Below are 14,461 nucleotides of genomic sequence, written 5' to 3' on the forward strand. Positions count from 1 at the left end.
GGGTTAAATAAAAGTCATTAATGGTTCACCATTTCTAAACCACATAAAACCACGAAATGTCCCTGGACATCAAAGCAGGGAGCACCAGGTGGGGCGATGCCATGTGCAGGCTGGTGGGGTGTTCATTCTTGGAGGCCCCTCCCTCACCCTGGGGACAGAAGCTCAGTTTATCAGTGCCTGGTCCTTTATCAACAGCACTCTTCCCCAAAAGCCAAGGAGAGCCCAGTCTCTGATAAGTTGGAAAGAATGATCCCTAAGGTCTGGGATAGCTCAGGAGTCAACCCCTTTAGGCGCTTTACAATATGTAGAGACTCCTTAAGAAATATAATATAAACACAGCAGAGAGCTAGACAGACATTCAAATGTCATGGAATGTGCCCTTCTCGCCCACTGCAGATTGAAGAGACACTTCCATTAGAAATTCCCTTGCAACACAAGCACACACTGAGCCAAAGGTCAACATTTCACCCAAGTAGAGGCACCCAGAGCTTTACAAAAAACGTTCTTCGTATTTTGAACACTTCTAAGGATTCCCCTTGTTCCACCTCAGCAGTCATGGAGCTGCCCTTTTTTACAGCAGATATCTTCCCTGTGTGGTATCACTGGAGGCCAGGAGTTTCAGGAGAGGTTTCCTCTAGGAGCAAGTTTTTGTAATGATGCTCAAAATCTTGTTTGCAGGACTGTCCGAATCAGGGATTTTTCCTGGAGGGAAGGCGTCTGAAGAAATCTCTGGGCTCAGCTCATTTCAAAGAACATATAATTCTGGAAAACAAAGAAAATATAGGAAGTAAAATTATTCATGTTTTTTGAGACACATATACTTTGTTTCCTACTTCTGTGCAGCGTGTCCCCCAGTTGGGAAAGTCAAACCCAAACTTTAATGTCCCACTGCTTTCTTCAGTGTAATTAAAGGAAAAATAAAAAATGATAATAAACCAAGGTTATTCTCATTTTTGTTTTCCCCGTTGCTGCGTCTTTGTGGGGCGGGGCTGCTCTCAGAGCAGGTGGAGGAGTGGTTTGCACTCCCTATGTGAGCATGAGTGCTTGGCCGTCCCTCTCGGGTCGCCCTAAACAGTCATGCGCACATACCGTGTTCTCCTTGCAGGCTGCATTACAGCATGCGTGGAGAACGTGCCCACCCCTCAAGCCCCTGGCTGAGTGCCGTATCATGGCGTTCAGACCAATCACAACACTGCATTGCAGTGTTGTGATTGGCTGCAGGAAGCCTGGGAGCCCTGGTGCTTCCTGTCTCCCCGAAGAAGCGAGGAAGAGGATGTTGGAGAGAGGCAGCGGCCGGCCAGCAGGCCAACCAGGATGTAAGGGATTTTTTTAACCTATTCTCCCACCCCGCTCCACTGCTGCTAACAGGTAGCAGCCGCGCTGCAGGGCACTCTACATCAATTTCCACTCACAAATAAATGTATTTCTGCACAGAAACAGGAAACCATTAGGCAAATACCTTTGCAAATTGGAAACTCAGCTTCCTCATTTGGCAAAATAGGCAATGCACACTGATTTCAAAAGAGCCCTTTACAATACTTAATTTGTAAAAAAAAATAAGTGTCAAGATCCTCGTCGGGAGGCCACTGTAGCTTGACCACCCGTTCTCCAAGCCAGTGCCACCAATGACAGTGCTGACAGAACTACTAACTATCGTGCTCCTACAAGTGTGCCAATTCAGACTATTCCAGGACCTCAAAGCCATAAGAATGGCTTGGCGGCCAGTATTAGTCATTTTAATGTACAATAATTTAATAAACAACTGTTGTTGTGCACAGTGCCACCATGTGGCAGACTGCCATAAATGCCGGTACTGGCAATTAAGTGCTGGTGCTGTGCACCAGAAACCACGGCTCAAATTAAGAACGGCCTATACAAGTGGAGCAGTACAGCTAGCGAGAAATATGACAGCTTTAGCAGTATTTAAATGTAAACAATCACAATATGAGGCACCTGATGTTGGATAATAGAAAACCTTTTTGGCACAGCATGGGGTTCACACACTTTAGCAGGGTGACCAGGGATATGAGGATGTTGCTGTGGGCCACATTGAGATTAGTCTTGAGTATGGCTGCACAAAATTGGTGTAATTTGCTTTTCTGTAATTATGCTAGATTTCAGCAAAACCATGTAAAATTATACATATTTATGCGAAATGCAAAACTTGCATTTGGCCCTGTGTTTTCGAAAAGTGATCTCACCTTCAATTTAGAAGTGAAGAATAATTTCACACACAAAAAGTGCAAAAAAAAACAAGCACAGGGAACAACTGTCCCTCATACTCTATTGTTCATGTTTAATCTCATGCATACATTTTACACAAACGGTACTTAATTACAAACTGCAGCGTAATAGTGTCATTTTGTGAATTTCATGTAGCAAGAATAACACAAAATTATCAAAATTATCAAAATTACACCAGCATAATGCAAATTACACCAGGGCCTAGCCTTGAGAGGCCAAACCTGTCAATTTTTCACAGTTTAAACAAAGATTATGCAGCCTTTTCTTGGGTAATGTCTGGCAGCTGAAGCTGACTATTTAAAACCCCATTATTTAAAGTGATTTCAATATTTTGCATTCATATTTCATTTTGTATTGATCAAAGCTGCTTACATTTTTTTACTACTACTCACCAGCAGAAATGCAGCCGCCAAGAGGAGAGCTCTGTCACACTGACTCATTTCAGCTGAAACTGAAGGACATCGACGGATAAGTCACTCAGAAGTAAAGAAGGAGTCTTTACAATAACCAACACCACCCTCCACTCTACCACTTTACTCCATCCATAGTGCTACTGGGGCATTCCCTGTTTGACACTGAATACATCCCCATACCCTCATGAACAAATTAATCAAGAGTAAACAAGAAAAGGTGTTTGGAGCAAGTTCCCAGGTAAAGAAGATTTTTTTTTGTAGGTTGTGACACTCTTGGTTATGCTAAATAATACAAAACTGATGTCATGCATTACAATAGTAGAACAGCCATATTCCCTCTTTAAAGCTTCATTTCAATCTAATATTAAAATCTCAATTGCTCCAGATTTACCTCCTTTAATCTTTTACAATTCCCCTTGCTTGCCGCCATGTCCTCTTACTGGTGTCTTAATTTAACTTTTCATGCTCTTTCAAAGTTCTTCTCTTGCAATTGTAGTTGTGGTTAATTGTAAAGAACATGACACTTTTCGAGACATAGCTGTGCTACAGAAAGTAGCAAATACAATGAATAAATACCCTCTTCTTAAAAGGGGTTGTGGACCATCTATAGTTGAGTTTGCAAGATGCCCCAAATCTTACTTGGGAAAGGGTTTTTACTGTTTGCAGATGATATCTTAATAATTTCTTGGACAGCAAATGCTCTTCAAAATGTAACAAATAGTTTTTCTGCCTTTTGCAATAAGAGAGGTCTAAAAATAAACTTGGCCAAGGTAAAATTAAGGATCTAAAATCCATCAATAAGATATAAGAAAGTAATTAACCTAGAAAATGGGACAATGGGACACGTCAATGAGTTTGACTCTCTAGGTGTTAGAATCATGTTGAGTCTAATTGTTAAAAACAGATTGACTTTAACTCATAAAGCTAAAGGTATGTTATCTTTTCTAGGATGCAGAGGTTCTCAAAAGGCTTCAACACCCCTAGTAGTGTATAGAGCCTAGGCCCAGACTTCAGCATTCTATAGTGTGGAGATTTGCTGATTTTTTAAATTTCAGACAAATGGTAGGGGCAGACAACTGCTTTCTAAAGAGCTTTTAGAGATGGGAAAAAGTGTCCCGACTACACCAATGATGATCAATCTAGACATCACAAGTATTGAACACATTTCTAAACCTAGGCCCTTAATCTCTTGGTGCAGGATATGGCCTTATTCCCATAATAAAGGTTTCTGGGCAAGTGTGGATTAGGAGAGGTTACTGGGCAATGATTGTGGTAGAATAACTGAACACTTAGGGGGTCATTTGGATGGCGGGCGGACTTTGCCCGCCCGCCATCCTCGTGGTAATCGGGACCGCCCGCCATAAGGGCGGGGGTCCCGTGGGGAGTATTAGGATGTGCCCGCCACAGTGGCGGGCACATCCTGTATTTTTAGCATTGTGGCGGGCGGTGCTCTCTGCACCGCCCGCTACAATGCTAAAAATGCATTTCAGCATTTGCATAATCAAAGCGGCAGGCACCGCACGGTGCCTGCCGCTTTGACTATGCAAATGCAGGGGGGTACCACAGGTACCCCCGTGTGCACCCCTTTACTCTCCTTCACTCTGGGGGCCCGCAAGGGGTCCCCAGAGTGAAGTCTGCATGCCTTTCCGTGGCGGCATTGCCGCCATGGAAAGGCAATGAAAAATGCCTATCATAATATGGCTGGCGGTGTCTGATAGACACCGCCACCATATTACCATATTATTCCTTTTCCGCCCCGGCCGCAAGTCAAGCGGGGCGGAAAAGCAGCGGACGGTCTTTCTGTCCGCCGAGGTCCCCTCCGCCATACTAATATGGCGGGGGATTGCCTCCGCCAGGCCGGCGGTGGCTACTGCCAGCCTGCCGGAGGCAATCCGCCCGACATCGTAATGACCCCCTTAGTATTGCCAAAGCATTTATCTAGGATAGAGATATATTTGGATTTAATAGAGCCTTTCCCAGCTAAGGTATCATGCATCCATTTTTTTTTACCTTTAGAGGATTTTAATGTGAAATAGAACATTTATGGAGAATACTCAAAAACTATTGTTTAAGCACACACCAAGTAGAAACTCAAGTGCAGTTTCTACTCCTCTGTCCTTTTTATGACAGAATTAGAAGATGGTTACTATTTCTGAAATATGGGAATTCATATTTACCTGATGGTCTTTAGATAAGCAAAGAGCTTAACATCTCTGCAATGATGCTTGCACTTCACACTCTCTAGATCCTCACTGTACGCATGGAAGCTGAGGTCAACGTACATCGATGAAGTACAGTAACAGATCAGTGCTGCTACGGATTGCAGCTACCCCGATCATTTTTGCATTCAATGCACCCAACACCTTATGTGGAAATATGTATTTTTTATCTGAACTCTGTATTGTAGTATTGAAAATATTGTTTTTAAATATGTTTTGCTGATTTTTTTTATTTACTGTGTTTTATGGGTTTTTATCTGAATAAAAATATGATAATAATGAAATATACAAAGCAAGTGTAGGATGTTACTTTGGAAAACTTCAAAGGTCCCTTCTTTGGATGGAGTAATCCTACGTCAATTGATGTACACTGTGAAATCTAAAGCGATACATCACAAAGACCATATTGGACAATAGTTATTGGGACTGCGTAATTCCCTGCTATGGACAAAATTTTCCATTCCATTACTTGGTTTGTGGACTCTTATGACATCCAAACATCCAGAAATGTGTAGATGGACAAGCTTTGAAGCTCTTGACTGGGATAAATGACTGAATCCTCAAAACAATGATGTCAATCAGTCAGATTAACCACTAATAGGCTACCTCAGAAAATTGAATTTCAGTCTAAAATGCTCTACAAAGCCTAGACTCTTGAGTTGTAGTTCTGTGTATGACTTTGATATACATCTGGCATATGTATTATTCTAATATACGTTGCCCGTTTTCATAGCAACATGATTGCCTCAAAGTGCTGGAGCGGGAGATGTAAAATTAGGATCAGCGGAGAGTAAATGGAAGGGTGGATACAACAAAGTAGGAATAGAGGGACTGAGGTGGCACCCAAGTAGCTCCAGTGGATCTCCCTAAAATTTCAGACAGAAACCAAGATGTCTAGTCCACATTCAGACTGAACAGGTGTTGTGGCAGTCAGAACCACAGAATGACCAGGAAATTAACTATAACCATGTGCTGAACAGTGGTCAGGAAAGGCCAGGTCCATGTATGAAATAAATGGACATATAAGGAATCTAAATGAAACATATTTCTCAAGTTTATTCTGAAAATCAGGTAAAGGTCTGTCCTCCACCTGGACCTGTACTGGGCATCCCTGTCCAATGATTTTCAGGATCATGAGCTAGGAGAAAAGTCTGGGTTGACATAAAAGATTAACACGTCTGATGCATAGAAATCCTAATCTTTTGTGTCCAAAGAGGTTACACTTACTATCCAGCCCAAAGAAGTCATGGTCCATATTGCAGTCCTCGTTGTAGCCCGGCCATCTCTTCCATATCACCGCCACCGGGTGTCTGTCAAGAGAGGTGACCTGTGGGAACAAGCCAGAAGAAAGGGGCTTTGAGAAGCAGAGCCAGATACTTTGGATTCAAGTAATTACCTGTGATGCATTTCTATCTGAGAAGGGTTCTCAGGAGACCCGCAGGGACTAGTTTAGAGGAGGTCGATAATGGAGAGTCTGTCAAACAATTATGGATTCCACATTTTAACTTCTGTATTTAGTGTATGATGGATCCATTTCTCCATCCATCCATACATCTATCCATGCATCCATCTATCAATGGAGACCCTTCTGGCTGTGCTAGAGTACAGAATAATAGGATAAGGTCAGCATAGCTCTTCTACCTACCTTGGAAGCCCTAACATTGCTGGGGCAATTTCAACCAGTAGTGACAGGCAGTGCAGTTTCGTCTGAATCAATCAATCAATCAATCAATCAGGACATTTGTAAAGCGCGCTACCTACCTGTAAGGGTCTCAAGGCGCTGGGGGGAGGAAGGGTGCTGCTACTGTTCGAAGAGCCAGGTCTTGAGAAGTCTTCTTAAGGCCAGTAGGTCTTGGGTCTGCCGTAGGTTGGTGGGGACGGTGTTCCAGGTCTTGGCGGCGAGGTGGAAGAAGGATATGCCGCCGGCGGTTGTTCTTCGGATGCGGGGACTGTGGCGCGGGCAAGGCCGGCGGAGCAGAGCTTGCGGTTAGGGATGTAGAAGCTGAGTCGTCTGTTGAGGTATGCTGGGCCGGTGTTGTGGATGGCCTTGTGTGCGTGGATGAGGAGCTTGAAGGTTATCCTGTTGCTGACGGGGAGCCAATGAAGATCTCTCAAGTGGGTGGTGATGTGGCTGCGGTGGGGATGTCGAGGATCAGTCGTCCCGAGGCGTTCTGGATGCGTTGTAGCCGTCTCAGGAGCTTGGTTGACGGTCCTGCGTAGAGGGCATTTCCGTAGTCCAGCCTGCTGGAGACGAGGGCCTGGGTGACTGTTCTTCTTCTTTCGGTGGGGATCCACTTAATGATCCTGCTGAGCATTCGTAGGGTGTTGAAGCAGGATGAAGAGACGGCGTTGACCTGCTTAGTCATGGAGAGGGTGGAGTCGAGGATGAGCCCCAGGTTGCGTGCGTGGTCGGTGGGTGTTGGGGCTGTCCCAATGATGTCGGCCACCAATAATCGTCCCAGGCTGAAGGGGTGGAGCCGAGTATAAGGACCTCCATCTTGTCCGAGTTTAGCTTCAGTCGGCTGTTCTTCATCCATTGGGCGACGGCCTTCATTCCTTCGTGGAGGTTGGTTTTGGCAGTGTGATGGTCTTTGGTGAGGGAGATGATCAGCTGGGTGTCGTCGGCGTAGGAGATGATGTTAAGGTCGTGTTGTCGGGCGACGTGGGCGAGGGGTGCCATGTAGATGTTGAACAGCGTTGGGCTGAGGGAAGAGCCCTGGGGTATGCCGCAGATGATTTCAGTAGCGGTGGATCGGAAGAGTGGGAGGCGGACGCTCTGAGTGCTGCCGGAGAGGAAGGATGTGGTCCAGTCCAGGGGCTGCTCTTGGATCCCAGCGTTGTGCAGGCATGTTCGTAGTGTGCGGTGGCAGACCGTGTCGAAGGCGGCTGACAGGTCCAGGAGGATGGGCAGCTGTTTCTCCGTTGTCAAGCAGGGTCCTGATGTCGTCGGTGGTGGCGATGAGGGCGGTTTTGGTGCTGTGGTTGCTACGGAAACCGGACTGGGATGGGTCCAGGATGTTGTTGTCCTCGAGGTGGCGGGTCAGTTGTTTGTTGACAATTTTCTCGGTGACCTTCGCCGGGAACGGGAGCAGGGAGATGGGGCGGAAGTTCCTGAGGTCTTTGGGGTCCGTCTTGGGCTTTTTTAGTAAGGCGTTGATCTTGGCGTGCTTCCAGCTCTCCGGGAAGGTTGCTGTCTCGAAGGAGATGTTGATAACTTTCCGGAGATGGGGGGCAATGATTGTGCTGGCTTTGTTGAAGACGTGGTGTGGGCATGGGTCAGACGGGGATCCGAAGTGGATGGAGTTCATGATTTTGATGGTGTCATTGTCGTTGACGTTGGACCAGGCAATCAGGTGGCTGGTGGTCGCGGGGTGGAGGTCTCGGTGGTCGGGGGGTGGTTGTGGCTTTGAAGCTGTTGTGGATGTCGGCGATCTTGCGGTGGAAGAAGGTGGCCAGTGAGTCACACAGGTCCTGCGAAGGGAGGGTGTCGTTGGTGTTGGAGCTGGGGTTGGAGAGTTCCTTCATGATGCTGAAGAGTTCTTTGCTTTGCTGAAAGGTTTCTTCAACAAAGAGACGGATCCCATGACAGACACTGCCAATTTTGTGAAGAAATTACGCTTCCCCAGACAAATAACCCTAAGTACAACAGATGTCAACCACTGCCTTAGTAGAGGTTGTAGCTCCATCATCAATCTGTAATCAGGCATATTGTTTGCATATTAGGCAGAGAGAACAGTGAGGGGGGGGTCCTGAGACCCTCCAGACTGTATATGAAAGTCCTCCACCGCCCACCAGACAAAATGGCCACTTAAACGAGTTTCTGTGCATCTGGGAGTTCATCCTGGAAGCCTCAGCACCTTCGGATCTGCCAATCTTTAGCAGCCCTCGGCCTAATTTGTGGTTCTATTTCATTTAACTTCGTATCTTTCTGAGTGGCCAAATAAAAGGCCACACCTTTCATATATCAATCAACAAAGAAGGGAGCTACCCCAGTGCAAAGCAAAGGGACGGGGTAAACACAAAGAGACAAAAGTAAACAAAGTCCCTCCTGATATTAGATTATAGGGACTTTGTTTACTTTTGGCACCACACCTTTCATATATACATATTAATTTCTGCACCTAACTTTGGAAATATTTATTTATTTCGATGTGTTATATAGTACAGCTAGACCTAAGAAAGATTTACATAAGGAACCATAGGTAGGGGTACTGATATTATTTCAAAAGAGACAAAATACCATGAACTAGAACTTAAATTAAATTCAGCAAAACAGGAGGAGTGAATGATTTGATGCAGTTATGATGTCATACCTGGAATTCTTGGTCGGCATAGCAGCGGGTGGCGCTCCAGCATCCATGGATATTCATCACCCTGTTTCCGTTGGAGTCACACACTTCCAGGAGGGGGCTGAATAGACTCCACCTGTAACAGAAGATATCTGTTAGGATAGCTCAGTGAGCTGAGAGCTCCCTACTGTACTAGGGCAGGGTACACTCACACCCTCCCCGGCCCCTCTCGCTTGACCTCCCCCAATAGACCTGAAACACAAAGCAATGCATTCAGACTTTCACCTTTATAACTAAGGTCTAGATGTACGAAAGTTATGAGTAGCGATTTCTTGTGAATCGCAATTAGGAAATCGCTATTTCCAATGTATGAAACTCTTTTGAGTTTCATTAGCGATTCCTAGTGGATCGCAAATAGACCAGCTTCATGAATATTAATGAGGGAGGACCTTTAGGAATGGCAGACCACCATGTCTTTGATTGCTTTTAAATAAAGGCTTTTTTTTTTTCAAACGCAGCCCGTTTTCCTAAAAGGAAAACGGGATGCTTTTAAAAAGAAAACTTGGAAGTTTCATTGCCTGCTTTAAAAAAATATTTTACCAACCATTCTCAAAGGAGAAGGGGTTTCTTATGCACCCCTTCTCGTTTGCGAATGGATTGCCACCATTTTTTAAATTACTGTAAATTGTTAATGTTTTGCAACCGCATTTCAGTTGCAAAACATTCATACATCCCAATACGAATAAGTATTTGGAAGGGACGCCCTAAACACGGCCCATTCCAAATACTGAATCGCAAATCCAAATTGCGATTTGCTAACAGGTTACTGAATCTTAATTTGGGCTTTGTACATCAGAAAAGTCATTTTGCGTTAGCAAACGGCCCGATTCTGCAAATCCGCCTACTTGGGAATTCAAAAATGTTTTGAACATCCAGCCCAATATGTTGTAAAATAACCAACAGTTTTAGGAACTTCAAAATAGAGAGAAAAGAGAGAGAGTCTGTGTGTGCATGTAAAAATTTTAGGTGAAATCCGACAGCCACCTCACCATACACGACTGAAAGCACCTGTACCCAACTATTTACTAGGGAATACATTTATTAGGGGGGTATAACACCCCCCAAAAAACCCCAAAAGCTACACCCCTGGGTATGTACATAATTGTGTCCAGTCGCCCATCTACTCCATTATGTGCCTCACCTCTGGCGCACAGTGCCAAGGATCCTGCCAGCAGCGGTGAAGGCCCTCATCTCCATCAGGCAGCAGGCCATGCAGCAGACATCCATGCGGTATGGCCGACAGAAGCGGAGTACCTCCTGCGCGTTCTGGTCATGCAGCCGCAGACAACTAGAGCGAGCCGGGCCGCAGAGGTGCAGGCACAGGCAGTCAGTTTCTAGAAGAGGAAGAGAGGGAGGTGCTCGGTATGCCATGAGGACTGTATGCCACAGACAGCTGAGACTGCTCAATGACTGAGCATGTCATCAATCCAAGGCCAATAAGATAAGTGCATTTGAATTAGGCACTAGAAACACCTTTTTATTCCAAACAATGGGAAATGGTATAGTGGTGATAAACAAAGTAAACTAGAAAAATCGATATATTGTTATAACCTTCTGGTAAATGACTGGCTTTGAACATGTTGCCAATATGGTTTATATACAAAACTACACTTTCTTTAAATCTTACACATATTTCAAAGTCTTAATTTCTTCATATTTTTTTTCATTTATAGGTGAGCGATAACCTACCACCATATGGCCAACATATTTTAGTTTGCAACCAAGGATGTTTCAAGGCTTCAAGTAGAATACACATTGTTATATATAAAATGGCTATTACCACACTCAAAATATAAATGGTGTAACATTTTGCATTTATCTTCAGTTTGACAAGATGCAAAAATAAATAGTAATCCAACCTGCACCTAGGTTTGGTGCATCAATTGCCATTTTAAAAGTAGCCTATGTTCTTCCTTATTCAACTTAGCTTGCCCTTCTATACACATAATATCATAACTTTCTAGGACTCACAAAGTAGATTTCCATTTTTACAAGAAAATATCCCCAATTTTAGTGTTTACTCAATTCTTTCATTCTTTGAGGCATGTGTCTCTCATAGCAAACTGCAAAAACCTAGAAATAAGAAAATATCATCTGCCAATATTGTATTTGAATTTACAAACTATCCTATCTCCCAAATGCACCTGAACAAGTCAAAAACTGCAGATCATTTATCAGCAAAATTGATTGACCAGCTTTTAGCAATCTCAATTGACAGTCATCAAGAAGCATGGAGGCAGCACCAGGTATGCAGTCACAGAAGAGCCAGGAGTAAACTTTATCAATATTCTTTTATTAGGGCGTCTTACATGATACGGGAGCGGACGTTATACTGCCAGTTCCTCTGAACCTTTGCTTTGATTGGGAAAGTTGATGGTGTATCAGGGCCACTTCCACTATCCTGTCTTGTCACAGCTGATCAGACATATTTGTTCCTGGTGACCTAAAGGATTGGGGTATCCTACCACTTTGAAGTGATATTTGGCAATTTTTGAAAAGTGGCTCCCCAGTGACTAGGATGGAATTAGGAATTGATATTACTGTGAATAGAGTCATTTTGATGACTTGTGCGCTGTTTTGAATTGAAGTTAATTGACAACTTCTGAATACGAACTATATAATATATGAACAGGAGCGTGGCCAAAACACCGTTTGGATATTGGATCCGATTAGGCGCCATCTGATTTTGATTGCCCACCATTTGGAACTCTTTTTGGTCTACACATTATATCATCTGCCCTGACGAAGTTCCTTTGATAGGAACGAAACGCGTTGGCTGTTGTTCCATTTTAAATACAAAGAAGAATAAAAGAATATTGATAGTGTACTCCTGGCTCTTCTGTGACTGCATACCTGGTGCTGCCTCCACGCTTCTTGAAGTTTTCTATCTGGAATTCCAGTGGGACCCAACCACAGCAGGTCCCGGAGGCCTTATGCACAGAAACTGGTATATATGGGACTTTAGGATTGAGGTGCTCAACTTGTAGTCGACTGTGGGTGCTAGAGTGTTTTTTCAATTTACAGTCATGTGACACTTAAATAAAATATTGAATATATGAGTAAGTTACGTTTTTTCTGTCTAATTTGCCAACAAAATCATTTTTGCATTTCAATGTAGTTAATATAAACACCTAAATAAATCATAAATGTATACAGCGCAAAAATCACGAGTTTATCCCTACAAAACCAATGGAACAATATGTCACCCATCCATACAAACATATAGGATGTTTTGCAAAGCAGAAAAAACAGAAAGAAGTTGTCACTAATCAGTTAATCCTTAATTAAATCTTATATTGCAAATAATATTAGCAGGGTGATATAAACAACCCAAAAGAACATCTTTAAATGTGCTTCATAAAAATCTAATTTAAAAGCTTATTTTTAAATCACTTCTCCATAGGAGACCTGAATAACCCCATTTGTGCAGTGGTATTATATGCATTGAGGTCAGAACATTATCGTTCTGTTTAATGAGGTGGCTGCCTTGTATCAGGAGGGAAGAGGGAAACAGGTGGGAAGATGAAGAAATGGATTACCTTCGAGGACCACAAACAGTTTTTTGCCCTTTCGGGTGCATATGGCATATGAGCGCCCGGCCGAACAGGAGAGCCCTGAAAAAGGAAACACAATTAGGTTTCATTATTGCATTAAAACACATTCGTCTTCCACCTTCTCAAAATGAACCACCCTGTCCACTGGGTACATAAACATTGCTTCAAATGAACAAGTTCTACATTGGTCAATTTCTGCCAAAATTGGCCTCTACCAGCATACCCATTTTAGGGATGTATGACATTACAACGCATGCTTTTACCACGCATGCTTTTACAACGTAAGTAATTTACAACGGAAACCTTTACAACGCATAGTGCTTTGGGGTGCTGGATAGTGAATAGTTTAATTTACTATTCCAACTCCAGTCCCCGTGGGCACTAGGGAAGGTGTTGGATAGTAAATTAAATCTATTCCCTATCCTAGAGCGCCCCCCAGCGCAATGCGTTGTAATGGTTTGCATTGTAATAGTTGCGTCGTAAAGGCACTGCGTGGTAAAAGTTGCGTTGTAAAGGATGTTTCCCCCATTTTAGGGGTACACCAGTCATTGCTGTACCACACGTAATACATTTGTACCTAACATCAAAATCATATTTTATTATTTTTCAATCGACAACATTTAATCAATCTAATTTTTACATCATTTTACCTACATTTTTGATTAAGCCCTTTATGATCAAGGTCAAAAGGCATATCCGTCTCACAACAAAATGGTCCATCTCCAGTGCCTCTGGTCCCATGCCACGGTTCAGGTACAAGAAGTTGAGCCTGGCTTCTACTAGGCAGATGTCTAGGGTGGGACCGCTCAAGGGCGCTGTAGGAGGGACTAGAGTGAAATGAAGTGGTGGGGATGACCTTCATGGATTTCAGTCAAGGAAGTGTTTACAGCCAGATGAGGTTTGGAGGTGATCTATTTGGAGAACTAAACTAGCGGCCAGAACAGAGACGATCTATCCAGGACTTGCCGACTTAATTCCATCATGAGGTACTATCACAAGGTTTTTTCCCCTGATGAAGGGACCACCGTCCCGAAATGTATTGGGCCTCATCTCACTGTCCTTTGTCGGAATCGAATGCATATGTTGCATTGAATGGATTGTAAAATTCATTGTTTGTAATATATTTGTTTAATTTAAAAGGAGTTGGCCTAATGGCTAGGGTGGTCGACTTCAAATCTGGGGGACCGGGTCAGAGTCTTGGCAATGTCACTGAACATCCTGTGATTCTGGGCAAATCAATTAATCTCCCTGTGCCTAACAAAAATTAATGTGTCCTAAAGTAACGTAACTGGTGCGATGTAAAGCGCTCTGATACCCGATTCGGGTGACGGTCGAGCTATATAAAACTCTATAAAAAAAATGTTAATAAATCAAAATTACAAAATGTTATGGTGTTACAAATACACACAAAAAAGCATGAAGTACTAGTAAGAGTAAAAATAAATACCCTCTTGAACAAACAGTATTTAATTGAGAAAGTTAATATACCCATATTGTCATTAAAGCGGGGCCATTCCCCATTGTATTCCATATGCCAGGCACACTGATCAACTTATTGTGATTAACTAGATTATCAATAACACATAGGAGTGCGTAATCCATTCTTCATTTCTTATTGTGAGTGTCTAGACATGTGGTGATATAGCCTCATGTCCAGGGAGGTTGCAACAATTACATCTATT

General features: G+C 43.4%; 1 protein-coding gene across 1 annotated transcript in view; it reads right to left on the minus strand.

Moving 5' to 3' along the window:
* Nucleotides 1-603: 603 nt before the first annotated feature.
* LOC147684149 (phospholipid scramblase family member 5-like) overlaps nt 604-14,461 on the minus strand; it is a 16,991-nt gene continuing 3,133 nt past the window's right edge. The window contains exons 2-7 of the mRNA XM_086944954.1: nt 12,765-12,839; nt 10,367-10,559; nt 9,190-9,301; nt 6,104-6,203; nt 2,637-2,695; nt 604-762 (exon numbers count right to left, since the gene is read on the minus strand). Coding sequence (XP_086801080.1) covers nt 736-762; nt 2,637-2,695; nt 6,104-6,203; nt 9,190-9,301; nt 10,367-10,559; nt 12,765-12,839 — 566 coding nt within the window. The 3' untranslated portion in view covers nt 604-735. The remainder of the gene's footprint in view (nt 763-2,636; nt 2,696-6,103; nt 6,204-9,189; nt 9,302-10,366; nt 10,560-12,764; nt 12,840-14,461) is intronic.

This window comes from Lissotriton vulgaris, chromosome 11 (genome assembly GCF_964263255.1).
Source record: "Lissotriton vulgaris chromosome 11, aLisVul1.2, whole genome shotgun sequence".
Lineage (NCBI taxonomy): Eukaryota > Metazoa > Chordata > Amphibia > Caudata > Salamandridae > Lissotriton > Lissotriton vulgaris.